General features: G+C 48.8%; 1 protein-coding gene across 2 annotated transcripts in view; it reads left to right on the plus strand.

The window, feature by feature from the left end:
• TTLL4 (tubulin tyrosine ligase like 4) overlaps positions 1 to 27,840 on the plus strand; it is a 411,567-nt gene that overhangs the window by 35,018 nt on the left and 348,709 nt on the right. For both annotated transcript variants that reach the window (XM_078679201.1, XM_078679202.1), the window contains exon 2: positions 18,620 to 20,144. In XM_078679201.1, coding sequence (XP_078535327.1) covers positions 18,703 to 20,144 — 1,442 coding nt within the window. In that variant the 5' untranslated portion in view covers positions 18,620 to 18,702. The remainder of the gene's footprint in view (positions 1 to 18,619; positions 20,145 to 27,840) is intronic.

Genomic DNA, 27,840 nt, shown 5'->3' on the forward strand with positions numbered 1-27,840 from the left:
GAGGTGTGTCTCTTGTAAACAGGCTATATCAATTCCATGTCTATCTAGATATGCTATCATCTGACGTATTTTCTGTGGGTTATGAAGCCCACGTACATTCCAGGTGAGGAGTTTTAGCGGTCTGTAATCTTTAAGTGGTCCCCCCATGTCGTGTGCGTGTGTTCAGCATCAGTACCGGATGTGTGCATTCTCTGAAACTATCAGCGCCAAATGTGTCGTCTGCTAATCTGCCAGTCAGAGTTTTCTGTGCCCCCCCCTATCACACCCACCCACTCCACCGCCCCAACTTCAGTGGAGACATCACCCAAAGTACATTTCAATACATCCTCCATTCAACCTAAGAAAAAAACATCAAAAAAGTATACAATGTCAAGAATTATGCGATTCACGCAGGGGGGTCAGAGCTGCCCACTCGTTTCTTGCAACTAAACGTTGCATGAGTCTGAGCCCACCGCGAGATATTTACCTCAACACCCGCTTCCCGCTAGTCTGTTCAGCTATGAAACCTAAAACACATTATCAGGAACTGCAGTACATTTTCAACATTATACCCTTTGAATTGGCAATCATCATGTGGATTACATGAAATATCTAAGCAAGTGTCCACTTATCTGGGCAAAGCATTCGTCTTGATCAGGAGGCCCCGGTGCTCACTGTCTGCCGTAGCCAGGGTAGCCAACGCAGTCTAAGCGCCTGCCTCCTTTTTAGGCCCCAGTTTAATCATACATTAGTTATTCCACATCTGACATGAGAGTTCTCCATGTTCACTTCTCGGTGATCTTCTCATCACACTCTTTTTTTTCTTTCTGTTTCAAGAATTTCTGCACCTCCGAAGCGTCATTAAAGATTTTAGCCTTGCCCTCTACTGTGATCTTGAGTCTCGCAGGGTATAGCATTGCATAGGGTATTTGTAGCTCTCGTAGTTTCCGCTTTGCATCCATAAACTTTTTCCACGCCTCTTGTACCATCGAGGTAAAGTCTGGATATAATGAAATGGTCATGCCTTCGTGGGTTAGTGTGCCAAGGTCTCTTGCTTTCCGTAACGCGGCGTCATGGTCCCTGTAGTTTAGTAATTTTGCTATTATAGGCTGTGGTCTGGAGCCCGTGGGCAGACACGGGGCCAACGACCTGTGTGCTCTCTCCACTATGAATACTTCCGAGAAGGTATCACGTCCCAGCATAGTGATGAGCAGCTTTTCTACGTATTGTTCCATGGGGCCCGTGTTTGTGGTCTCTGCAACTCCCATCAGGCGTATGTTGCTCCTCCTAGACCTTGCCTCCAAATCTTCTGCCTTGGCCGCCATCGTCTCTAGCTGTTTTTCTATCTTGGTTTGTTTGGAGTCCATCCGTACCTGAGAGTCTTCGGCCTCTAAAATCCGTCTTTCCGCCATGTCCAGACGCTCCGTGTGCTTATCCAGGCGTTCGGACATCCTGTCGACTCGGTATGTTAGGGCATCTATTTTCCCATCTATATTTGTAAGTGAAGTCTGTATTGTCCGGAACATTGCTTGCACAGCGTCATTAGTAGTTGCCCCTGCTTCCGAAGGTGTAGTTGTGAGGGTGATCTGCGTCTCCGCGCCGCCATCAGGTTGTTTTTTGGCCTGGTCGAATGTTATCTTTGGCTGGTTACGATCCGCTTCCCCATTATCTGTCCTGTGTGAGTCGTAGGCTATCAATAGAGAGTGACAATAAGTACTGTGTGGTCGTCCGGCTCACGCATGGGCCGCGGGCAAGATGGCGTCTCCGGTACGCCGGAAGAGCTGACGCAATTAACGGCGGTGCCACCCCACACGTGCAGCACCGCCTATGGAGTACAGCAATCAGTGGCGCACTACCAGATCCAGTGCAGCAATGTTCTGCTCTCTTGGTGTCCCAGCAGCTCCAATCTCCTCCACCGCAGCAGCGCCGCCTCTAGTCTACAATTGCGCCCGCGGCCCCCGACGCGGTCAAGTGCTAGTATCCAGTGTACCACTCTCTTATGATCCGAGTGTCCGTAGTCCGCTTCTGATTTGCCAGCCCACAGTCTTGGGGTCAGGTCGTCGCACCCAGCCGCAGCACGGCCCCCCAAAGGACCTCACCAGGAGCCTAGCGCAGCACGAGGCCGACGGGGAAGCTTCGCTCCTGCTCGCAAACTTGCATGCGTCTGCCCTCCAGTCAATCAGCCTACCTCGCCTCGGTTCCAGCTCCCCACCTGGCCCGCAAGACGGGGCCCTCCAGTTACCGGGGCCCTGGACAGCGACCACAGCCCGATTCTGACCTGCGCTGTTCACTGCCGTGGCGGCCGGGGTCTCACCTTTGGTGCGGCTGCCGTACCACGGGTCTCCTCCGCACGTGAGGCCGCTGCTTCAGGCCCGCACCTACGTCACCAGGCCTCAAAGTACGCCTCAAGGATCTTCGGCGCCCTGGGAGCTGCGGTCGGCGTTTTTCGGCGCTTCTGCCTTCCCTCTGCAGTTTCGATAGTGTCTCGCTCGCGGTAGTGTGGTGTCAGTGGGATATTAAGGATGTAAATACAGGATTGTAAAGGGCTCAGGCGAGGAGCTCGCTCAGGCAGCGGCCATCTCGTCCCGTGGCTAGCTCCGCCCCCAAGTTTGCTCATGCTTAAATGCAGTTGACAAATATTTTCTAGAAGTACTATTTCTTGGCCAACTTCTCTAAATTCTTGTGAATTCACGAATTTCATAAATATGCACTTAATGCAAGGACATATAACCTGGGCGCACTTTTTGAGACTTACATTAATAATTAGACTTCTAATTAGGTCTGGCGTTAACCATTACCTTTTGTGTTTATTCAAATTCTCTCTCTCACTGTGAGTGACCTTATTCTGCTCTTTCACAAGGAGCATATCGTCACACAAAGTAGTTTTGTTCAGTGTCAGGAATTACTGTGGCAATGTGTGCTTTTTGAGACCTAAACCAAGTTTTGCTTTTGCCAATGTTTGTTGTAATGGCCGAGGGCCTGGCAGCTTCCACACCAATAAGGTTTTACAAAAACCATTCCAAAACAAGACGCAAATTGACAAAACCAAAAGGCTGACCACTAATTTCAAACCTACTGGCTTTGCCACTGCTTGTTTATTTTTGTTTCCCTCAATCTTATTGAAACTGATTTTCTATTATGAATATTTTTGGGAAATGCTAGCATTCATCAACACATTTTACTAAATGATGCTGCAAAGAAATAGAACCTAACATTTTACAGTAGTTTCGTTAAATGGTTTTTCCTATTTGCATTTTTTGTGAACATTTTATTTTGAAAGCAAAGGATCATCAATCTTGCTTTCAAGCTACTGCAAATATTTGCATCTAATCACAGAGCATTCTGGGAGCATTATACATATCCTCATAGTGCTAAACTTTGAAAACGTGTGAACACATTTTTATACCCCAACCAGTCAGTAGTGTAGTCCGAGCTTACAAAATGTACTTAGAGCGCTCACCCTAGATAAAGGCTTTGCATTAATGAACCACAATTTTGAACAGCATTAACATGGGACACACATATTACCATACAATATGACCATGCTTAATACAATATGACAATGCCCTTCCCTGATCCATAATGTGGTACTGTAAGCTGGCAGCCAAAGTGTTTGTGCTGTAGGGGGTTGCCTACTAGTTCCAAGGACAAAATGCACATGAAAACATGTTGCCCATGATCCCCAAACAATATGTCCTGGGCGTCGGGCTTTAGGAATTCCACATCCCTGATAATGTAAGCATCTTTGCCTGATAACCAGTCCATACATATTTTTTGTTCATATAGTCGTTCATAAAGTCGTGAATTTTGTCTACCCCTCCAAAACTACCAACCCTCAAAGGGTTGTAATAAAGGGCCATATGCATCAACACACCGAATGTGCAAAACCCTTTGATGCATCTGGCCCAAACTCTTTTGAAAAGCTTCTGCATCCCAGTGCTTCTTGGACCAAAACACCACACCCCTCCGCTCTCCGCTCATCGTTTCTCTTTTAATTTACTTTATTTATTAATTCATTTCGCATGATATCAAGATGCTGAGACTTTTTGATGTAAATGCAAGTTTCTTTAATTGCACATAAATCAAGAATGTATTATTTTAAGTTAGTGCAATGATATAAGCGGTACTGAAAATGCATAATCGATGCCCTGAGACCGAAAACAATTCTATAAACACAAGTCTTGCCGAAACTCAAGCTGCAGCAGAACTATGTTGATTTTACTTGCTAAGATCGTAGTTAATATATTTGCATCTTTGACATTCCCCCCTCAAAAAGGCTCAGCGGCCCAAACTGGAGGTCCTATTCATAAACTGAAAAACTGGTTTTTATTCACTTGTACCTTGCGTGCAAAATGTACACATCGTATAATGGTTGGTGCAGTGCTTAAGCTTGCGGTCCAAGTTGTAAAAGCCTTTAGGCTTCTGTCTCCGCTCGTTATTCGATCTCATCAAGTATTTTGCATCATTTATTACGCTTAGAGATGATGGACAAAACACAGGTTTGGGTTCTGACATATTTGCACTAATCAGAAAATAAAAAGCATCTTTGAGTTATTTAATGCCTGGCAAAAATCCAATCTCCACTGTGTGGCAAAATATACTTTTCTGCAATGCAAAAAACGTGCACAGATAATTATAGAAGCCACAAACGTCTGCATGTAAATTCAGTGTGCCGGAAAGCCGGGCGTTAGGCTGACTACTTTTTAAAAATTGTTTAAATTGTTTTTTTATTTGCTTCGTGTATTTCTGGGAAGATTTACTTTCCCTTTTAATCGCACTCCCTCCTGCCCTCGCAGCACCTAGAACCCTGGTCCACGCGCAGCGATTGGCAGCTGACGCGATCGGACACAGGGACGGCCGCCATCTTGGGGTGGAACAAGGGTAGCGCTCCAGTCTTGCGACGCCTCCCGCCCTCCTCCACCAGTATATGAAGAACAACAGTCCCCGTCCGCGCAGCGGGCGGGCGCAGCGGGCGCGCCAAAGGAAAGCCCATCTGCGCTCGTCCGCGCCAAGTTCGTGCCAGGCGCAGGAAGGGCTGGTCAATTTCATTCTGCCCGACCTTACCAGGTGAGCGAGCTTAAGAGTCTCAACATGCCCACAGGCTGTCCCTGTAGGATCGACATGGATAAAATCAGAGGCCCATTCTCGTGCTGGTCCTGTCATTGGTGTTCACCCTGGGCCCCAGGTACGACACAAACCCCACCCAATAACACTATTGCGATCACCTCACACTTCAAAGGGGGGTTGATAAACGCACGCTCTATGGGCTGTCATAGTCAAGATTTAAACGATCTTATTGTAGATTCAAAGTTAGACTGTCTCTTCATAACCGAGACATGGCTGACAGAGAACAGTAACCCTGACTTAACAGTTGCTCTTCCACCTGGCTATACCGTCTTTCGACAGGATAGACTGAAAGGAAAGGGAGGAGGAGTAGCGGTGGTGCTCAAAAACCACATAAAATGTCACACCTTTAATTTAGCTCCCCTAAAAGGGGTGGAAGGACTGGGTTTCTCTATCAAGTTAAATGAATCCTCCTCCTTTTCAGGTGGCTTGATTTATCGCCCCCCCAGGTAGTGCCTTGGCGTTTTTAGATTCACTTAGTGACTCCTGGGGACAACTTCTAGTTCGCTACCCACATTTTACACTTTTGGCCGATTTTAATTTACAATTAGAATCCACATCTGACACATATGCATTGAATTTTCTCCAAACTTTAGAGATTTTCAACCTTCAACAAATAGTTACACAGCCCACTCATCAAGCCGGTCACACCCTGGACGGAATATGCACTAATTTTCCTCTTCTGGAGACCCAGACTCCCGTCCCTCAAATTTGGTCAGACCACTGCTTGATTCCTTTTCACATTAAGCTTCCACGGCCTCAACCACCAGTGAAACTTACCCATAATTTAGTGAACCATGTCAACTGGACACGAGTAGAGGCTAATTTTAAGCTCAACCCCATCGTTGATGCACTTATCCCTATTATGCCTGGAGATGCTGTTCAGGGCTCCAAATGTTTTCACACTTGGATGCGACAGGAGATCAAGGATCGGGTACCACAGAACCGCCCCCAGGGAAAAGGGAAAAACAGGAAGATAAATGCCCCCTGGTTCACACCTGAGCTAGCAAAAGTCCATCTACTATGCAAAAAAAGAGAACGTAGCTGGCGAAAAACCTACGACCCGATAGATAGAAGCCTGTATACTCAGCAGAGGAAAACTTACCTCAATGCTATCAAAATTGCTAAGAAGAACTTCTACATTAATGCCATCAATACAGCCAAGCAAAAACAAAAAACGATATTCTCCATCGTTAAGTCATTTACCCATCCAAGAGCCTTACAACTGGAAATCCCACCATCCTTAGAGTTCTGCAACCAGATTGCGGACTTCTTTGAAGAAAAAATCTTATTAATACAAAAGAACTTCCAATCACCTTGTCGAGCCTTGTTCCCTATTCCATCGGACTGTGGAGAGAACCCGAAGGGCTGCCTTAGAACCTTTACCCCGGCTACGCTCCTCCAGACCCGGGAGGCAATCCTGACATGTAAATCTGGTGCCCCCTCGGATTCATGCCCCCCTCGAATCCTTCATCAATTAATTGAGGTTGTCAATCCCATCATAAATGAGATTGTTAATGCTTCCCTGAGTTCAGGCGTTGTGCCTAGCGAATGGAAACATGCAATCGTGAAACCTCTTATGAAAAAATCAAATAAATCCCCCACAGACCTTGCAAATTTACGCCCGATCTCACTCCTCCCCGTCCTGGGTAAGATTACTGAACAAATGGTCCACAAAGAATTAAAAAATTACATAGATACACACCATATCCTCCATCCTCAGCAATCTGGTTTCCGTTCACACCATTCTATGGAAACTGTCTTGATCGAACTCACCGATTCAATAACACTATTACAGGTTGAAGGGAAGAACGCCGTCATGATCTTATTAGATCTCACGGCGGCGTTCGATACCATCTCCCACTCCCTACTGATAGACAGACTGAGGGATATAGGAATTACAGATGTTGCATTGGATTGGATAATCTCCTTCTTGGCAGACAGATCCCAAACCATCTCCTTGGGCCCTTTTCTTTCTAAAGAGAAAAAGGTACACTCTGGAGTCCCGCAGGGCTCAATATTAAGCCCATTATTCAACATCTATGTGGTCCCTCTCATCTCTTTAATTGGCTCATACGGCATATTAGTGACATCATATGCCGATGACACTCAGCTTATTGTTCCTTTGGAGAACAATTCTACAGATGCTGAGCTGAATTTAAAAAAGTGTTTAAGAGATGTCTTCTGCTGGATGGATCAAAACCATCTCAAATGCAACACCAATAAGACAGAAATTCTCCCTATGGGAAAAAACCCCCAATTCTGTCCCAGCAAATGGTGGCCTGAGGACAACCCTGCACCGCCCCAAGCAGTGGTATCAGCGAGGAATCTGGGCGTTCTATTTGACGCCGAATTATCCTTTGACCAGCATGTCAGTAATGTTGCAGAAAGCTGCTTTAATATCAATAAATCACTGAAAGTTTTTCGACTTTCTACCCATAGATTCAAGAAAGGCAGTGGCAGTGGCCTTAATCCTTGCACGTCTTGATTACTGCAATGGTCTGATGGCAGGTGTTAAAAAGAAAATCCCTCTCAAAAAGCTCCAAGGCGTGCAGCACGCAGCGGCTAGACTTGTTCTCAAGTTACCCAGGAGATCATCAGCCTCGGCCGCCCTCAAAACCCTCCATTGGCTGCCACTCCCCAAAAGAATATTGTTTAAAATCTTAATCATAGCCTTCCGTGCATTCAATCGCACCGGCCCGACCTACCTTATTAAACGATTCCCCCACTACAATCCTGCAAGGACCTAAGATCCTCAGGTCAAACCTGATTAAGCTGCCAAAATTCAAATACAAAATTAAAGGAGGCAAGTATTTATCCTTTTTATCTTCCAAAGCTTGGAATTCAATTCCCAACAATCTCAGATCCCTAACTCAGGAAAACCATTTTAGAAAGCAGCTCAGAACATGGATTTATTCTCTCCCTGATGATCATGTAATGACCTTCATCTAGTCTCCTAATTTTTCTAATTTTTGCACACTGTCTATTTAGCGCCAGGATGCTCCTTTCGGAGCGATTGTTTGCGCTTTAGAATACATAAAATACAAATACAAATACATGTTTTTATTCAGTACGCTTTATAAAATTTTAGAGGATCTTTTTTAGGCTTCTGTTAAGACACTTAATCTTAAAATGTCTATAATAATACTTCCTAAAATGATATTTCATTGTGAAACAAATATCATCACCCTCTTCATACATGCTTTACACATTCTCTGATGGGGGGGGGGGTCTTTATTATTTTAATATACTTTAAAAATTGCACAATCATCTTAAAACATTCGGAAGGCTCGTACATTTCTTTCACTGTGTACACCACTCCCACCACCTGCATAATTTTGATGGGGTTGAGCTTGTGACAGAGTTTTTGTATTAACCTTTCTGAATAATCAGACCCCATTGTGAGACAGTCATGATTGAATCGACTTGGGTTATCCGTTTTGCAACCCTCGAAATAGTCGTACCGCCCTGGCGTTAAGAACAATGTTATGATTGCCGGTAGCATTTGTCTGAAGAGCAGGGTAGCCATTCAGCCTCCAATTTATTGCAATACATTTTTTAGGTCTCGTCTTTTCCATTCCGAAGGAATGGGAAATGGCGAGAATTCAAGTGCTCAAAATCCTCGTGAAACCACCGCTTTTTTCATGCAGTTTTCATCGAGTTCACGTGGCCACAGGCACGCGCTTTTGGCCCATAAACTTTCATGGCCATCTGTTCCCCAATGTCCCTCCCACCCTTCCTTTGATCTTGCAGGCTAATTGCCCTCCCCCCTCCCCAGCACAGAGCGCACATCGCGGCCGCACAGCACATCAAAGGGCTTCTCCCAGCGTGTGCTGTGCGGCTTCTCCTCCCCTAATTATTCATGGCTGGCTGGTGGCCGGCCGTACTTTCAGTTTCCCGGCCGCTCGTTAGGTATTCTTAGCTTTTACTGTGACAGTTTTTTCATCACTTCTTCCCTCGTGCTCTAATGGTTTTCTTTTTTTTATTATTCACTCTGTGTTTTGCTTTTACCTTTTCTCGCTATTTGTCTTATATTACCTTTTCTCACTATTTGTCTTATATTTCTTTTTCTTTCTTTTCAACGCCTTATTAACTCTACTTTGCTCGCACTGTCTCTTGCTTTTTTTTATCTCACACAAAACAAGGCAACATTGGCTGTTACTTTTTTCGCATCACTTCTTCCCTCTCTCTCTCCCCCATTCTCTTTCTCTCTCTCTCTCACCCTCTCCCCCTCTTTAATTCTCTCTCCCCTTCATTCTCTCTTCCCCCTTCATTCTCTCTTTCGCTTTCTCCTTCCTTCATTCACTCTCTCCCCTTCTCTCTCTCTCTCTCTCTCTCTCTCTCTCTCTCTCTCCCCTTCATTCTCTCTCCTCTAGCTCTCTCTTCTCTCTCACTCACTCTCCCACTTGAGCTCCATCTGCCATTCCTTCTTCCATTCTTTCTCTCTCATATTCGCTCCTGCCCTCTCCTCCTCTTTGGCCTGCAGGTTGTAAAAATCTACACAGTAGACAAGGAGCCTCTCGAGCGGTCTCATTAGAGTGCTGTGTAGTCATAAGATAGAACTTAAAGTGTATGTCTTTTGCTCAAATCGCTAAACTATTATTCACGCTTTTCCAAGACTATCTATTGTCACACATTATTTGTTACATGGATGCATTTTAAGACAGCGGCATTAGTTATTCCCTTGTGCATTGCGGTCTCCTGAAACAAGCAGCTGTGACCGTTTTCTCATCACTTTTTCCCTCGTGCTCAGGTCCCAAAGGCGAGACCTATTGGCTATGCCAATGCTTGTTACAATTGCGTCAAATCTGTTACAGCAACACAATTTATGCGCTACGGAAAGTTGCTTTCGAGTAGCAGAGACCTAACGTAGCACCGGGTGTGTAACTTGTAGTCCTGCTAGCGTCTTTGTCCCCCTGAGGCTTCTCTTTCGGTCTCTTGCTGAAGAAAAGGATTTTTTTTAACTCAACCTTCCTTATAACTACCCTCCTTATATCCACTTGCTTAAATGACCTTGTGGTTTGTATGACTTGTAGTCTTCATTTTCCGATTTCACATCTTTCTTTGTCACCATCCTGCAACTTCTCCAGGTCCGTTATGGATTCTTGGCTAGAATCCATCTCCATTCCACCCCTAGAGCCCTCTGGATCTGACTTTTGCAGGTCGATGTTCTCATGGTCCTCACTCAGCTCTGTGCCATTCGCAGTATTTTGCACCAGTTTAGCGGCAGTCTCGGATGTTTTGTTCAGCAGCACCTGCGAGACAGCTCCCTCTACATTATTTTTTTTTAAAATCTTTTTATTTGCAAACTACAGTGAACAAATTTGGTCATTACATTTTGTGTAGTAGAGTCATTCATAACACCATTATAGCACATTGACAGTATGATACATATTATTAATTTAGTTAGCCTTGGGGAGCAACACGTTATTCTATATCTTCTAAACCAGAGCGGTGGGTTAGCGGAGGCTCACATATGTCACCTCTGTATTCGTTCCATCTTGACCACACCTCTGCCCACTTTCTGGGACATCCTCGCACAGTATATACAGTCTTCTCCTGTAGCATGCACCAATCCATGTCTTTTTGCCATTCGGCTAGTGTCGGTGGGGCGGATGTGCCCCAGAGGCGGGCGATGTTCCTCTTTGCCACCATTTGCCCCAGTGTAACCCAGATTCTCCCTTTTGAAGGCAAGTCCGTGGGTTCCCAAATATTCAAGAGGCACCTCTTCGCTTCCAGGCGTATGTCTACCTCCCATACTTCGTGCATACATTGCATCACACGTCTCCAGTACCTCCTCACCAATGGGCAGTCCCACAGTATGTGGAAAAAGGAGCCCGTCTCCCCGCATCCCCGTCTGCAGAGTCCCTCCCCCCCCCTCTTCCCATCGACTGTAGTCTAGTGCAGGAGATATACACTCTATGTAATATTTTCAGTTGTATGAGCCTAAGTCTAGCCGAGATCGCCACCTCTTTAGGAGATGCCAGCGCATTCAACCATTCTTCATCATCGATCTCCATCCCGTCGGCCACCCACTTCTCTTTAAGGGACACGAGTGGGTCAGGGGGATTGTTTATAAGTTTTTTATATGTGAGGGATATGGCGTGTTCTGGCATGTGTCTGTCTAGCAGCCTGTCCTCGAGTGGGGAGGCCTGTGGGGGTGTAGTTCCAAGCGGTATGTTAGATCGGAGGGAGTGTCTAATTTGCATATACCTGAAATATTCAGTGTGTGCTAATTTGTATGTTTCTTGTAGGTAAGTAAAGGACCTGACCCCTTTGGGGCCCCACAAGTCTTTAATTTGCGAGATGCCAATAAGGTCCCAGCTATGCAACCACTTTGTGCGCCCCAGATTTCCTAATTTCTCGGATGCCCATAGTGGAGTGGCCATGGTCAGAGTGTTGGACCAACCAAGCTTACGCTGCGCCAGATGCCATATTTGTACCGAGTGTTTCGTTGGTCCCGTGAGCTGATGTTTACCAGGTCTGGAATAGAGTGCGGCTTCGTAGTTCCCACCGGGGAGTAACCACTTGTCCATCCCGTAGCCTGGGTCATTACCGTCGCTGTATGTCCCTTGGTTGATCGCAGACAGGTGGGCGGCTCAGTAATACTTGCGGATATCTGGGAGGGCTATCCCTCCGTCGTACCATCCCAGCGTGAGTTTGCGGAGTGCTATTCTAGGTGTACCTGACCAGAGGAGGACCCGCTGCGCCGCCTCCACTGCTACAAAATAGGAGTTCGGTACCAGATCTGGATAGTTTTGTAGGGCGTAGAGGAACCGAGGCAGTGCCATCATTTTGAAGAGGGCCGCCCGGCCCAGCAGGGATAGTGGAAGTTTCTGCCACGTGGTAGAGTCACGCTGGAGCCGTCGCAGGGGCGGTAACAGATTCCTCTCGTAGAGAAGAGCCTTGTCTGTGGAGACAAAAACTCCCAGGTAGTTATATCCATCCTCCGCAACTGTGAGTGGGCAGCCTGGGGGGGCTGCCGTGGAGGACATAGAGAAGAGACTTGCTCCAATTGATCCGGACACCCGAATCCTACCCAAAACTAGAGAATATATCCATTGCTGCCACGATAGACCTCGGTGGTTTGGACAAGTAGAGGAGGATATCATCGACGTATAAGGAGATCTTGTCCTCCCATTCATCCGCCCATTGAATGCCTTTAAGGTAAATGTCTTGTCTGATCCAAGCGCGAGTGGTTCGAGGGAGAGTGCGAATAGGAGGGGAGAGAGCGAGCAGCCCTGTCTGGTTCCCCTCTCCAGGGCGAAAACCTCGGAGACCTTGCCATTAATCACCACTTGGGCCAAGGGTTCCGAGTAGAGAAGACGGACCCATGCTATAAAATTGGGGCTGAATCCCATTTTACGGAGCACTGCTATCATGTATGGCCATTCCAGGGTGTCAAATGCCATGGTGGCGTCAAGTGAAACCACCACCGCATCTTCGCGCGTTGTTTGGCACCTCCCCAGTACACCATTCAGGCGGCGGATGTTGAGCGCCGTGTTTCGATGGGGCATGAAGCCGGACTGGTCTGGTTGGACCAGGGTGGGTAGGACGGCTTGACGCCTATTGGCGAGAGTTTTTGCCAATATTTTCGGTTCTGCATTAAGCAGGGAAATGGGTCTGTAAGAGGAACAGGACTCTTTCGGTTTGCCGTCCTTTGGTATAGCTACGATAGTTGCTATGCGTTGATCTCGCGGCAATATTCCTGCTTCTTTGCTCTCCTCAAACATGTGTTTTAGATGCAAACTAAGGGTGTCCGGTTTTAGCTTGTACAGCTCGATCGAGAGACCGTTGGGTCCAAGGACTTTACCTGGGTGAAGGTCTGTTATCGCACGCTCCAGTTCGGCCGTGGCGAGTGGAGCCTCTAGGGCATCCCTGTCAGCGTCTGACAGGCTTGGCATACGAATATCAGTCAGAAGAGCAACAGAGTCCTCTTCCGGGCGGTCCGAACCTTTGCTATACACCTGTCGGAAGTGCCTTGCAAATTCTGCTGTGATCTCCCGGGGTTCAGTAACCCTGGCCCCAGAAGCTGTTTGTAGTTCTGGTACAATTTTGTTTGTCTGCTTTTTTTTGTCAAGCCACGCGAGAAGTTTGCCGGCTTTGCCGCCTTGGTCGTAGATCCTGCCCGCCTTATGTCGGGCCACCGTCTGGGCAGCCTGCGTAACCATTTCCCTGTATTCCGCCGTTTTCAATTGCAGCCGGTGGCGCACCTCCTGCTCCCGACCCTCGCGTGCCGCCTCCTCCAGTGCCCCCAGGTCCGATTCAATAGAATTAATCTGCGCCTCCCTGTCCCTACGGCGGCCCGAGATTGCCAACAAGGCCTCTCCCCTGAGCACGGTTTTAAATGCTTCCCATAGGGTTATCTAAGAACTCACCGATCCGACATTTTGTTCGAAATATTGCATTATGGAGAGGGACAGCTTTTTCCGAAGCTCTTCGTTTTTTAGATGCCAGGCGTTTATCGGCAGAACGCAGCCCTCCCTTCTATTCCCGATCGTGATGTGTGTCCAGACTGGGGAATGATCGGAGATTCCACGTACTAGGTGCGTGGCCTCCCGTATAATAGTGTCGTGCTGTAATGGGGTCAGTATATAATCCAGGCGGGAGAACAAATGATGTGGGCCGGAGAAGAATGTAAAGTGTCTGTCAGTGGGATGCATCAGTCGCCACACGTCTGTGAGCCCGAAGGCATCTAGGAAGTCAGCTAGCCATTTTTGCCCTTGGGGAATGTCTCTGGAAGGGTGTCTGTCTTGGGTTCCTGAGACTACTGCGTTGAAATCTCCCCCGATGATCAACTGGCCGTCCGGGAGGGAGAGTATAAGATTGCCCATGTCTGCGTAGCATTGGGTTTGGAGGCCAGGGGGGATATAGGTGGAAAGAAGGTTTAACCTGCGGCCCTCCCACCTCCCAGAAAGTGCTGCAAAGCGGCCCTGTGGGTCAGTTTTCGTGTTGTCAATGTGGAAGGGCAGGGAGCGGCGCAGCAGGATTCCCACTCCCCTGGAGCCGGAGGTGAAGCCGGAGTGAACCGCCAAAGTATATCCCCATCTATTGAGGGCCTGGCATGTTACCCATCAAGTGCGTTTCTTGCACGAGTACTGCATCGGGGAAGTGACGTTTAATAAATTGCAATACTATGGTATGTTTAAGCCCGTCGCCCAGCCCGTTCACATTCCAGCTGAGGATCTTAAGACTTCTCTCCCATCTCCTAGCCATATCCGTTACTGTAGGAGCTGGCCTGTCCCTGTACATCGGTGTATTTCTTGACTCCATTCACAATAGCAATGCGTGACCTTAAAAACCTCCCAACTCCCCCCCCCCCCCCCCCTCCCACCTCCCATCCCAACATTTCAAAACACTATATAGAGCGATTGGTTAACCTTGCAATGGATCCATTACCCTCTGTCCTTCCATCCCTTTCGGAATTGCCCTCCCTCCCCTGCGAACAAACCCGCCCCCCCGCCCCTCCCCCTCACCCTGCCCCCTGCTCTGTAGGTTTCAAACTACCCACTACCCCAATTAGCAGAGCGCCTGTCGCCCAACCCCATCCCGGAGAGAGTGAACCTCCCTCCCCCCCCCCCCCCCGAGGAAAACTCTGTTAGTGAGAACGTGGGCCGGCCCCGACTCCAGCCGCCAACCCTGTTTGTCCCCAGACTATAGGTCCCCCAAGTCTATGGTGCACTCGAGGCTCAGTTTTAGAGTCACGGAAATAATGGTCGAATGGGTCCACTTCCCACACCAGTGACACCGAAACATTACCCCCGTTCATGCAGTATACATTACTGTTCGATGTGGCGTGGTTTCGCAGTCTGACTCCTCATCGCGCTGAATTGTCTTGGAGCGGGTCCCAGCGGGGACTGTTCGATCTGGAACGCCACGACCTTTGGCTCTGCTCGTCCACCGCTGATCTTCCCACCGCCGACCCGGGGGAGGAGGCCCTGGTTTCTCTCCAGTTGTCGCGGTCCTGCGTTGCCTGTGCCGTCGGTACTGTCTCATCGAGCCACTCTTGGACCGCTGCAGGCGAGGTGAAGAATCGGGATTTGCCCCCCGCAATGATCTTAGGTTTCGCTGGGAAGAACATCATATATTTGATGCCCCGGTCTCGGAGCGCTGCCTTTACTCCCATGAAGGAGCGTCGTTCTTGCTGGACTTGTAACGTGAAATCAGGAAAGAATCGGATGGTAGCCCCTTCGTATTACAGGTCTCCCTGTTGTCTGGCCACCTGGAGGATGGCATCACGGTCTCGATAGTTCAATATTTTTGCGATTATTGTCCTTGGCGGGGGCCCCTGGCTTGGGCTTAGGGACCAGGGCTCGGTGAGCCGGCTCAATGGTAAAAATCGTGGAGAGTCTCTTTGGCTTCAGGTGGTTTAGAATTAGGTCTTCCAGAAATAGCTCCTGTACTTTGCCCCTCTGAATTTTCCGGTACACCTACTCCGTCGGGCCCTCCCTTCCTGGTCCTCGAGCTTTAGAGCCATTTGGCGGTGTTGGTGTACGAGTTCGTTCACCCGCCCCTCAAGCCGTTTTTCGGAGGCCTGGAGTGCCTTGATGTCTGTCTCATTATTTCTGGATCTTTCCGTGGTTTTGCCGAGGTCTGTGCGTAGTAGCTTAACCTCAATGGAGATCTTGTGTCCATTTTGGTCTCGAGGTTTGTGCCAAGCGTCTGTATCGCGGCCATTATGGAGGTCAATGAGGGCTCCGCTGGGCTCTTGGAGTCTCCCCCTTTCGCTCCAGATTGCGTCGGACCAGTCTGCACCGCATATTTATCCAGTTTGTTAGCTTGAGTGGTTGTTCCCGTCTTGGGCCCCATGTTGGGTATCAGTGCCCTCACCAGCAAGTTCGTGCCACCAGGCTGGATGTCGACAGCCGCTACTCCCAGTCTGTCACCGCTCCTTCACAAGGGCAGGTCGGTAAAGCTGCGTGGCTGGTCGAGACTGGCACCACGCGTGTGTTCGCCGAGTGCCTCACTAGGCCCCAGCCCGCTGGACGCGGTAAAATGCGCCTATTGTGTGGAGCAGTTCAGCCCGGCCATGAGGCCAGGGCTACCACTATTGCAGGTGGGGAGCTCCCAGTGCAACAGCTCGCTCGCCCCAGTTGCAGGCCTTCCTATCACTCGTGCGTCACCGTCGACCGGTCCGAAGCCCAGCCCTCAGGTTCTCCGCCCGAGTTCTTTGCCAACGGTGCTGTGGCGCCAAGAGTCGCCGCTCCGGTCGCCGCACCACCACCACCTTCCCGCCGCCAGATATTACTCCTCGGGGGGCCCCCCCACATCAGGGGCGTCAGCGTGGCAGAGACGCGAAGGCAGCGTTCCTCTCTGCGGGACGGCCACCCCAACGGGCGGACGGCGGCGCAGAACGAGGCCCACGCGGCACCTCCTCCGGTCCGTGTGCACTTCCTCCGGAGTGCCCGCTGGATCCCGCAGGTTAGTGTTTGGAGTTCGGCTCGGCGCCCCTCCGAGCCCAGCCGCCGCAGATCAGGCCCCGCCCCGGCCCAGTGCAGAGAGGAGGCCACATGCCGGGGCCCCTAGTTTCTTCCCTACCGGCCCTCAGGCTCCAAGTCGCGATCCCGGGGCCAGCCGCAGGATAGTCGGTCGCGGCGTTTCATCCCCACTGGGCGCTAGGACTCCGCTCAAAGCGCGGAGCGGTGGCGCTTCACTTGGGGGAGTTGGTGCACCAAAAGGAGAGCGCTCCAACCAGGATACAATGCCGGATTTCGTGGGGACAACAGCAGTCCCGGCGGAGCTCGGTTCCTAGGCGGCCATCTGCATTGGCGCCTGGCCACGCCCCCTCCCTCTAGGTTCTTAAGTGTATGTCCTGATTTTCCTTTGTGGTGTTGTTTTGCAGAGGCATTTGTGACTTAGGTTAGCAACGCTGTTATAGTCTCTCCAAGTGGTCCAGTGTTTACGCCATCACAAGAAATTCTCAAAAATGTCTAAAAGGTGCCACTTTCTTCTTCTTTAGAAAAGCTGTAATTTCTTACTCTCTATGATCTGTGGCCTGTTCGCTTAAGTCCTCTCTCTGTACATCTATCTGACATGTCCACTGCACACGTGTATACTCTTATTTCTCCATTCGAGCATGCCTTCAATCAGATTATAACCCTTAATTAGCAAGTTTATCATCATTTTATTTATCTTGATTCAAAATGTTATAATTTTATGGACTTTAGATATCATCAAATTATAATTTTATGCATTTCCCTTTTGTTAAATTATCCTATAAATCATAGAAAGGCACTGTTCTTATCAAAACATGTTAAGGACCTATTAAACGCATCTATTACTGATTCCAATCTAGAAACTCCGGACAAAGGGATTTGTCAAAATCCATTAACTTAAATACATGGCGTAAGTGTACGACCTATACTACTCACTCCTCCTATTTAATCTTTATATAATGGATTAAATTAATCCTAGTGTGATAACCCAAACCCCAAATATCGGTGGAAAATCTTTTGTCATTGCAGCATAACGATGATATAGTATTTAGTGAAACCTCGAGGGCCAGCAGAGGTCCGATCTCTGCCAATATGTGTTATTGCCTGAACAAATATATGGAAATGAACATAGATAAAACCAAACTAGTGATTCTATAATGGAATGCATAAGTGTGCAGAGTTGCGCAACGGCATGGCGGAAAATAGAGAGGCTGAACAATAGTTAGAGAGGAATGAAAGAAGTGTGTGTCTTTTTTTTTTTTTTGATGTGTGGATAGGGGCAGGTTTGCCGCAAATTTGAAGCTCAGAGGAAATATGCCTGTATGCAAAGATTTTTTGTAAAAAAGAACAGGAGTATGACCCATAAACCAATCGGGATTGGGGTTCAGAAGTTTAAAGGAAAAACAATATCCCAACAGGTATGAATAGAAAGACAATTGTACATATTCTCTGTGGCAGGAATTTGTCTTGATATGAATTGAATATTAAGAGACTAAAGATCATTTTTGTACTTCGAACTCCTGTGAATAAGTGTCTCCTTTCCCTGACCGTTGTAATGCCTTGTGCATGCAATATAAATTGTCTTTCTATTCATACCTGTTGGGATATTGTTTTTCCTTTAAACTAATGTATGCAAAGATTGGCTCAAGTGAGGCATCACACAGGATAACTTAGAGTTGTGCTAGAGGTTTGATGTGGGAATAAAGGAGTAGGGTGGTGTGCATGGCCATATTTACCTTGTTTAATCTCCTCATAGACTACTGTGATCACAGGTGGTTTGTAAACATAACAAGTGGGCAGTAGAGGAGAAGCATAGAAAATAGGGCTCTTTTCATAGTGCAATTGTGTACTATCCTATCTTATACAAGTTAGATGTTCCTGTTAAATGATCCTGTTGGATATTCCTGTGTCTCTTAATCAAATGTTAGATATTTCTCCTTATTTGTTTTCTCCGTTTTATACTGTTAACCATTATCTCTCCTAAACTTAGCTTTGAGACTATAGGCATGGAATATAAGTTGTCCGTAAAAGGAACTCATCAAAGTAAGAAATAGTTAACATTTTGTTTTTGATCTTTTCAGGCTGCCATATCTGAAGACGCAGACAGATGCCTGATGTCCTCCTGCCCATGCCCTGCTTGTGTCTTCCGTAATATGGCCCACTCATGGCCTCAGCAGGGACAGAACATCATAGCCCCGTCTTAAAAAGGAGAATCTCGCACAGGCCAAGTGCTGCAGCTGGGAGCGTTGTTGCCAATTCGTCGGAAGTGCCACAAAAAACAAAAAACCTATGGCTTGTTCCGCGGCTACAGGTGAAGCCAATTTGGAGGCTACAGAAAAAACAAGTTCCTGTGATGGAGGATCGAAAACATGTACTCACTGAACTTCTACCACAGAACAGTTACTATTTTTTCCCGGGCCAGTTAACTACTACGGATGCCTGCAACCTACCACTACGTACAGTGTTTAGTGCCCCTCAGCAGCAGGCATTCTTGCCTCGTGACCAATTGGCAAGCACTCTTGTTTTTCAGCAATCTCACCGTGTTCATAAACCCTATCAGAAACTAGAGTCGCTGTGCTTGAGATCTGAGGTCGTGCGCAGAAGAGTTTGTTCTCCCAGTAGAGATCCGTTCACTGAGTTACCTGCCAATACATCTGCCATATCTGAAAGTGCCATGACTTCGTCATTTGTGGATCAGTACCACCCACCAAGTGCAGCTGGAGAGCCACCGAACATTGGAATAAGGACTACCACTCGCTCCAGAAAGGTTACTAGCGCATCCTGTAAACCAGCACTAAACACCAATTCATTTCTGAGGCCAAACAGTGCTGCAGTGCCTTCATATCTAGCTCAGGAGAGCCGTAGAGTAAAAAACCCCAGGATGTCAGCGGGATCCTCATCCTGGCACCACCCTGCTAGCAATGGAGATGGCACCATCTGCCAACTTGATGAAGTCCCTCCCAAAAGCAATAGTGTTTTCAATCCAAGCCACATGAACTCTTCTGCTGTAGGCTTTGTACACAGCGGGTCTAGTCAAAAGGTGCCACAGACGTCTTACAAGTTAGATGATGCTGAAAGAAGAAGGGGGCGCTCAGAAACCAGAGATCAAGGGGTACAGCTAACTGAAGCTGTGCGAAAGCTGACTCAAAACGGCTTTAGTAAGAGTCATATTGGTGACGCTGTAGTTTGCAGTAATGCAAGTACAAGCCTGAGTCCCAATGATGCGGCTAATGCAACCTGCAAGAGGAAAGCACAGACTGTTCTACTGCATAAGACTAAGGTAGAGGGAGATCATGCTCCTAACAGCAGCCCCCTTTGTGTAAATGGTGAATTTATCCTTGCCAACCCTCAAAGTGCCAATGTCCACCCAGAGGTTGCAGTTGCTGACTCTTCGACCTCCCATCCGGACTCTTCAGACCCAGTCACCTCACAAAGAACTGTTAGTGTACCTCGTAAACGCAAAGATGTCAAGTCTAAGGGAGAGGATGGCCCTCTGATGAATGTTACTGCAGTGGCCACCCAAATATCCACAATCCAGCTAGATAAGAACAACGGCCTTCAAGATCCAAGCGCACACACGCAGAGTGTTCAGAATGGAGACGAAGTGTAAGTAAAATTTGAGGGAAATGCAGAGGAGACTTGTTGATCATCACAAAAGCTGACTTGTTTTGTTGTTGAATGGATTCTGGCTTGAACAGCTAGGGCTACATGTAGTTTTTAAATGGCCAGTCTTTTGTTAAAAGGTCTATATTGGCATGTGAAAATAAGGGTCACATTCTTAAATTGTTACCACGTTCAACTAAACGTCTTTATGCCCCTTTCTCTGCTCCAGAAACCATTAAAGAGCAACATTTTGCATAATCTAGGTGATTGTCACAATCCTGTTAAAGAAATCTGACTGACTTGTTACTCAGTCAATCTGCGCACATTTCGGCGATGTTTCAATTAATTGTACAATTGAAGCAGCATGTGTTATTGGGTAAGAAGGACAAACTGTTTAGAACAAGTAGTAATCTCTACCAGTATTTAGAAAGGAAGGCACAGGACCAAACCATGTGGTAGAAGTAGTCTGGTTCTGCTTTGGTGAATTCCTCCCAAGCCCACGGACATTGTGGGCTTGGGAGGAAACCTGCTTTGTGGCGCCACACCGGGGTAAGATATACGCAATGAAGGTAGTGGATCTGAATGAGGCAGAGCCTGGCTGATATAGTGAGTGCCTAGGGGCCATCAGTGCATCCTTCCAGTCTTCCTCCTCTAGAGGACAAAGCCAACGATCCCAGCGTGCTCTAAGAGGTTCTAGTGGAGATGGGCTATTGTTAATATGGGATCGATACATTTGGGATGTTCCCTCGTTTCCTAAGTTTCCAATGAGGAGCTTGGCCTCTAGTGAGCTAAATTAGGGGATTGCTGTCTGGTCAGGGATGTGGAGGGCGAGGGCGTGGCACAGTTGAAGATATTGGAAGAATTGGTGGAGTGCAAGGAGTATGCCTGTTGTATGTCCCGAAAGGAGGACAGGTGCTCCCCCTTCCATATGTCCCCCAGCAAGTTATCTCAATCAAATCCTATTTCTGGAAACCTGTTTGTGTTGCGAACTCTTGCCACCAAGAGCTGTGTCACATCGGAGTTTGCAGTGAGAGTTTAGTGTCCCATTGGATGTGCCGCTGCGTGGAGCCTCGTGCCAGTAGAACTGTGCGGGTAACTATTGGTAGAGTGTGGCGAATTAGGCCCCCATAGAGCATGGCCTGGACTTGAGAGAATTTGAAGCTCTCCAGTTCCAGCCGATAAGTTGGATCCAACCATCTGCTGTTATGTGGCCCGCTGACAAGTTTTGAGGGGCAGACGCAATCTTGAGCCACCCCAGAGAAAGGTCGTGATTACCCCGCTCAGGTCGCGGAACCCTCTGCAAGGGAGGTGGATCGGAAGATTTTGAATGGTGTACAAGAGACGGAGGAGAACCATCATCTTAAAGAATGCAACTCTACCAAGGGGGTTAAGTGGAAGAGTTTGCCAACGACAGGTCTTCTTTTGTACGTTTGAGGAGTCTGTTGAGATTAAGGAACCAGGTCAGCTCAGGGAGGAGCCCCACCCAGATCCCGAGATATTTGAATGAGAGCCTTCGCAAGGGGATGGTTGCTTGCCATTCCATGCATTCTCTAGAGGTATGGAGCGGCACCACAGTGGATTTGGCCGGGTTGAGGTGTAAGCCCGATGCCCTCTCGAACAAATGGAGGATCTGAAGAGATCTTGGTCGGAATGGACCGTGTCAGCCAAATACACGACAACGTCGTCTGCATATAAAGAGATCCAGTCCTCTTGGGAACCCTGCTAGCGCCTCCCCTGTATCTGGCCATCCATCTGGATGCGACATGTCAAAGGTTCGATTGCAAGGGCATAGAGGAGAGGTGAAAGCGGACATCCCTGTCGGGTTCCCTCCTGATCGGAAGGTGTCCGACAAAGCTCCATTTATAAGGATCCAGGCAGACAGAGTAGAGTAAAGGACCTTCACCATTCTTTGATCGGTGGGCCCTAAGCCTGCCTTTTCCAACACGTCCCCAAGGTAATGCCAATTAACCATATCAAAGACCTATTCAAATTCGAGCAGCACTAGGGCTAGGTATGGTGAAAAGAGACTACGGTGGGCGAGGGTCACAGAGGTGTCCTGCAGTGTGGCATGAAGCCACATTGTTCGGGGTGTATGAGTGTCTGGAGCACCTGCTTCATGCGGGTAGCGAGGATAGTTACGAAGATTTTAACCTCTGTGTTAATAAGTGAAATTGGACGGTATTGAGCACATCAGGACGGGGGAGGGTTTACTTTGATTATGACCATGATGGTAGCTGTGTCGTTGGTGAAGGTGCCTTTCTCTATAGCTTCCTTGAAGAGGGCATGGAGTCTTGGGATCAGGATTCGCGGAATGCTGCATATTATTCCTCTGGAAACCCAACTGTACCTGGGGTCTTATGGGTGGAGAGTGAGGCTGTAGCCTCCACAATTTCTTCGGGCGTGGATTTTAAGTTCTGCTTGTGAGAGCCGCGGAAGGGGTATGTTATGTAGAAAGGAGGAGCTGCTCTGTTGCCTATGAGGGGGATCTGCTGAGTACAGTCCTTTCTAGTAGGTCTCGAAGGTCTGTGCGATTGTTGGAGGGGTGCGAGAGATGTGTTTCTGTATAGCGCAGATTTCGGGGACAATACGGTTGGCCATGGGGTGGGTAGCGAGCTAGTGGAGCAACTTGCCATTCTTGTCTCCCCAACCAAGAGACCCTGGCCACTGAGAATCTCCAAACTAATTTGGAAGATTTGAGGGAGATACTTTTGATCTCTTCGCGTACTAGTTGCAGCTGTCTGTGTTTAGTCGCTACATGGGTCGCAAAGCTCCCGTAGGCCCCCCTCCCCGCAGAAGGAATGGGGAGTGGTCAGACACTCCATGCGTCATGTTTTGAATTTCGGAAACTGCTCAACCGTCTGGGGCGTGCATAAAGATGAGATCTATGCGAGAGTGGGTGTGGCGTGCAGCAGAGGTGTGTGTGTATTGCAATGTCTTAGGATGCCAAGTGCATCAGACGTCACAGAGGCTCAGTGTGGAGGCCCAATTTCCAAGGCGCTTGGCCCCCAGTTTCCTGTTGGAGGTTGGGGCACCCGTGGCGGCAATAGTGGGTCCAGGGATGGGGGTCATATAGTGACATTAGATATACAGTCGAGTCCCCGAGCATACCTGTAAAGGCAGTAAAGCGGCCTTGAGGGTCAGTAATCACTTGGGCTGGTGAGAAGGTAAAGGAGCGCCACAGGAGGACAGCCGTCCCGCGTGCTCCCCTGGAAAACCCAGAGTACCATGCCCTGTTGAATCCCTGATGTGCTAAAAAGGGACATTGATTTCCCAGTGGATGCGTTTCTTGTAATAGTAGGACGTCCGGGTTAACCCTTCGGGTGTATTTTTAAAACCTCAGTTCGTTTGATTTTGTCTAGAAGGCAGTTAACGTTCCATGAAAGGACTTTCAGGGGTTCACCCCCACTACAGGGATTGGGCATTGTGACAGAGCGGTAGTGCAGGGGTCCAGCAAGTGGAATAACTAAGGTGGACCAAGTCCACGGGCCCTAATGAAGGCTGGGCGCATTTGGGGTCATTACAAGGACCGCAAAGGGGAAATTCTTGGATGTACTGCACGGTGCTGTCATAACACAAAACAACACAACTAAAGACTGGGACAACAGTCCCAGTCAAGAACCCCAACCAACCTTCACCCCCTACTTCCCAAAATGAAACGTATGTCGTCCAGTGAGCAAGTTGTTGGGCCCCTCAATGTTCAAGGATTTTCGTTCCTCCAGATTATAGTGCCAGATTTAGCGCTAAGAAACCGTTGGTGAACGTGCGCTTTATAAATTATTTTTAACATAACTTATAGTGGCAGTACTTAGGTTGCGATTTGAGGCTGCTTGACAGATCGGTGTCCTCGGAGCTGGGCCCCGGGGAGTTGTTGGGATCTACTGCGGTCATCAGGTCTAGGCCATTGGAATTGTCTTGCAGTCCAGGTGAGCCACTCCTCCCTGGGGGAGAACCAGCTGGAGAGGTGGATTTCACTCCACAGGTGTTTGGCCTTATCTGGGACCCAGCGCGACGCCACGGGAGGCATTTCCGCGTGGCTGCTTATGGGGGTCTGTCATAGTTGCACTCTAAGTTGGGCGTATGGGGCAGTCCTTGGTTGCCCAGGTCCATGCCGCCTCTGGCGTGTCAAAGAAGTACGATTTGTCCTGGAGAATAACTTTAAGGCGGGCGGGGAAGGGGAGTCTATAGGGCAGATTGAGGGCTCGCTGCTTCTCCTTCACGTGGATGTAAGAGCATCTGTGGGCCTGCACTTCCTTGGTGTGATCGGGAAAGATAATGATCCTGACCCCGTTGTGGAGCAGTTTTGTTCTTGAGCGGGCCTCCTGCAGGATGGCATCTCAGTCGCTGAAGTTTAGGATTCTCATAATTATTGAACAAAAAAGGGCTTCCGGTGGCTGTTTCCGGGCAAGAACGTGGTGGGCTTGTTCCACAACAACCCAGGGGGACAGGCATCCAGGATCTGATCCATTTCTCAATAAAAGTGTTGACCTGGGTGGGCTCTATGCCCTTGGAAAGGCCAACCAGGCGGAGGTTGTGCCGGTGGGAATGGTTTTTAACATCCTTGGCTCGCCTGTGGATATCGGAGGTACTATAAAGAAGTTGCTTCACCTGCATTTTTAGTGTCCTCTGCTTCTGAAAGGCGGGATTCTGCTGCTGTCACGCAAGCAGTTGTTTTGCGGAGATTCTGGCAGAGAAGGGCCATGTCCACCAAGACCTCGCCCATCTTGGTCTCCATTGATTCTAGGCTGGTCTTGATGGCGTGCAATATGGTAGCCAGGTCTCCCTCAGGCCGGCCAGTCGTGGAGGTCGCAGCCTCGCTCTGGGTGGGCCGCTGATTGCTCATTGCTCCATTCTGGTCTTTGTCGGTTGGTCCTTTGTTCCTTTATCCTTCCCCATGATGGAACTGATCTTTAAGAGGAGGGGGGGGGGAGGGAGGGGAGTCTGATCATCCCCCATCGTATACTCCTATACATGGGTCACTGAAGCAGCAGTTGGCTCAGCCAGATGGACTAGGACAGTCCCCCTTCCTCTGGATGGGTTCAGGGGAGGGTCGGGTCGGGAGGGCCGACACAGTCACAGGGCTCAAGTATGTTTTTTGAAGCAGTTGGTCCAACGTTCAGAGAGGGGAGAGATTGCAGGGCAAGGGGTACGGGTCCGGGCGTCTAGCTGATAGTATGCAGAATTATGTGGCCGTTTGTGTATAGGCTGTAGTGCTCCGCTGGTCTCCTCCACTGGGCGCGAGTCAGGCTGCGGATCTCCCGTTCATATTGGGCCCTCAGTTGCGGTCAGGCCTTTTTTTTCGCTGGACTCCTGTGTCACCCTTCCCACCACTGCTGTGCACAAGATGGTAGGCGGAGCGCCGGGCCCCTAAAGCGACTCTCTGTTAATCACTTGAAAGCCAAATATGGGTCCACCCGGGTCCTAGGGAGGGGGGCCTCCTAGTTGTGTGGGTATACGAGTCTGCTCTTGGTGGCGGTGCCGCTGAGTTAGGCTTGATTGAGCAGCCGGACATCGGACACACCTCGGCGGTCGCAGGTTCCCAGCCCTCACCAGTGTAGGGCCCCGCTGTAAGGAGGTAGTCTCTTCAAGGTCTTGCAAGGTCCCTTCCCTGCAGTCCAGAGGCTCAGCGCAGTCAGGACCTGCCAGCAGGTGAGCGTGGGCTCCGCCTGGCAGGGACAGAGGAGCAATGACGTTGTCATGGCTAGATCCGGGGCTGGCGCGTCTGTCAGCAGGCCACGCACCGACCGCCCAATGGGCGCCCACTCCGGGCCACAAAACCTCACGCCTCCAGGTCCCCACGAGGTGTCCCGCGGGCCTAGCGCAACGCCGGTCATCCGCGGCCGATCAGCAGTGACGACTGTGTTGCGCTGTGTCAGGAGGCTGCTCCGCTTCTGGTATTTGGCCCCTTCTGTCTCCCCCAGCATCTGTGGCAGGGTTTGCACCCGCTCAAGGTAAGACTGCAGCCCTCCGAACTTGCGGCAGGCCCAGGATCACTTTGCTGCCCCTGCAGGGGGATGGGGTTCTGCCGATCGCGGACCGAGTGCACCACAAGTTCTCCGCGGCTGTTCAGTGACAGCAGCCCACTGCCGGAGGCCCCGGTCACCCCTGGAAGCAGCACTGCGGCCCCTCCGCTGTGACCAGTGCCCCCTCCTCACCTCGTGCGCCCTTGGCGGGTGTCTTGCTTCACTCCGCCACCCCAGTTCAGACATGGCCATATACAAATCAGTCTATACCTGTGCCTCATGGAAACAGTCCAGCCCGAACTGCCAAGCCATGTCTTCGCTGGACTGGAAACAAGCATCCTGGGACCGGTTTCTGGCTAATCCGCCGTCATCAGCCAGGCTAGCTTGAATCCAGTGGCAAAGTGAGCATGGGACCCACGTCTGGGCATACCCTGCCAACTTAGTGCGCACAAAGCAAAAGAAAAGGGGACGATGGATGATGGGCTGGACTGTTCCCATGAGGCACAGGGTCAGACTGACTTGCATATGGCCATGTCTGAACTGGGGTGGCGGAGTGAGCTAAAGAATGATGATGGATTAAACCCTGATCAGTTGACTGGGGGTGAGTGCTTGCAATGTTCAACTCTCCGTCCATCATCCCCTTTTGGTTTTGCTTTAGAATGGCCTGTGCTCTGCCTCCCCCCCCCCCCCCCGTTTAGTTAAAACAAAAAATTGAAGCCCACTTCAGATCCTACCACAATTTCTGGCCTATTCACTGCTTTCGTTCCCAGTCAAGATCCCAGAAAAGCACCTACATTCAAATCTCGCAGCTTATTTTGAATGTAATAAACTGTTGGACCCCACCTAGTCTGGCTTTGATCACACACATGAAACTGAAACCGCATTGGTGGCTGTCATGCATGAACTAAGGAGGGCAGCTAACAAAGCAGTGCTTGTTTTTGTCCTGGATGACCTAAGAAGGGCAGTAGATATTTATTTATTTATTTATTTATTTATTTATTTATAGAGTTTTGTATAGCGCGGACAAGACCCGTGGGTATCAGAGCGCTTAACAGGGAAAGAATAACATGTAGGCATTATAGTAACATTAAATAACAAGAAACATAGTTATGAGGTAGAAGGTAATGTGCTATATAGACATATTAAATATAAATTTCCTAATGTCTGTGCAATTAGCATTCGATGACGAACTAGACTAGCTAGTGTCATGGTAGTAGTCCGAGCGTGGAGAGGTAGAGTTATAAGGAATTTCCGTGCATATCAAGGATAATATGGGTAAATAAATATGGTGAGGTAGTGGTTATATAGTTTGACTGTGAGATAGAGTTATAAGATCTCAGGTATATGAGGTAGCAGAAACGTGACAAGCCTCGGCTTGACCATGGAAAGCGGTCAGTTGACAGTAATCGATTTTCCAGTTTTATGAAGAGGACCGCCCTCTAGTAGCGTAAATGATCATCCCTGTAGTCTGTCGGGTTCTCTATGTAGGGTATTTACTCATCAGATGCGACTTCAGTTCCCGTTTGAATGATGCTGTGTTTTGAATTTTCCTGATGTTTGGAGGTAGTGAGTTCCAGATTCTGGGGGCAGCTCCGGAGAAAGCTCTGTTGTAGGTCTTTATCTTGTGGAAAAAGGCAGGTCGTAATAGGAAGTCTTTTGCACTTCTAGTTGGTCTGTTACCTCCTGATAGCTTAAGTTTCTTAGCTAGGTATCTAGGCATGTTGTAATGAACCGCTTTA

The sequence above is a fragment of the Lissotriton helveticus genome, chromosome 3_1 (assembly GCF_964261635.1).
Source record: "Lissotriton helveticus chromosome 3_1, aLisHel1.1, whole genome shotgun sequence".
Taxonomy (NCBI): Eukaryota; Metazoa; Chordata; class Amphibia; order Caudata; family Salamandridae; genus Lissotriton; species Lissotriton helveticus.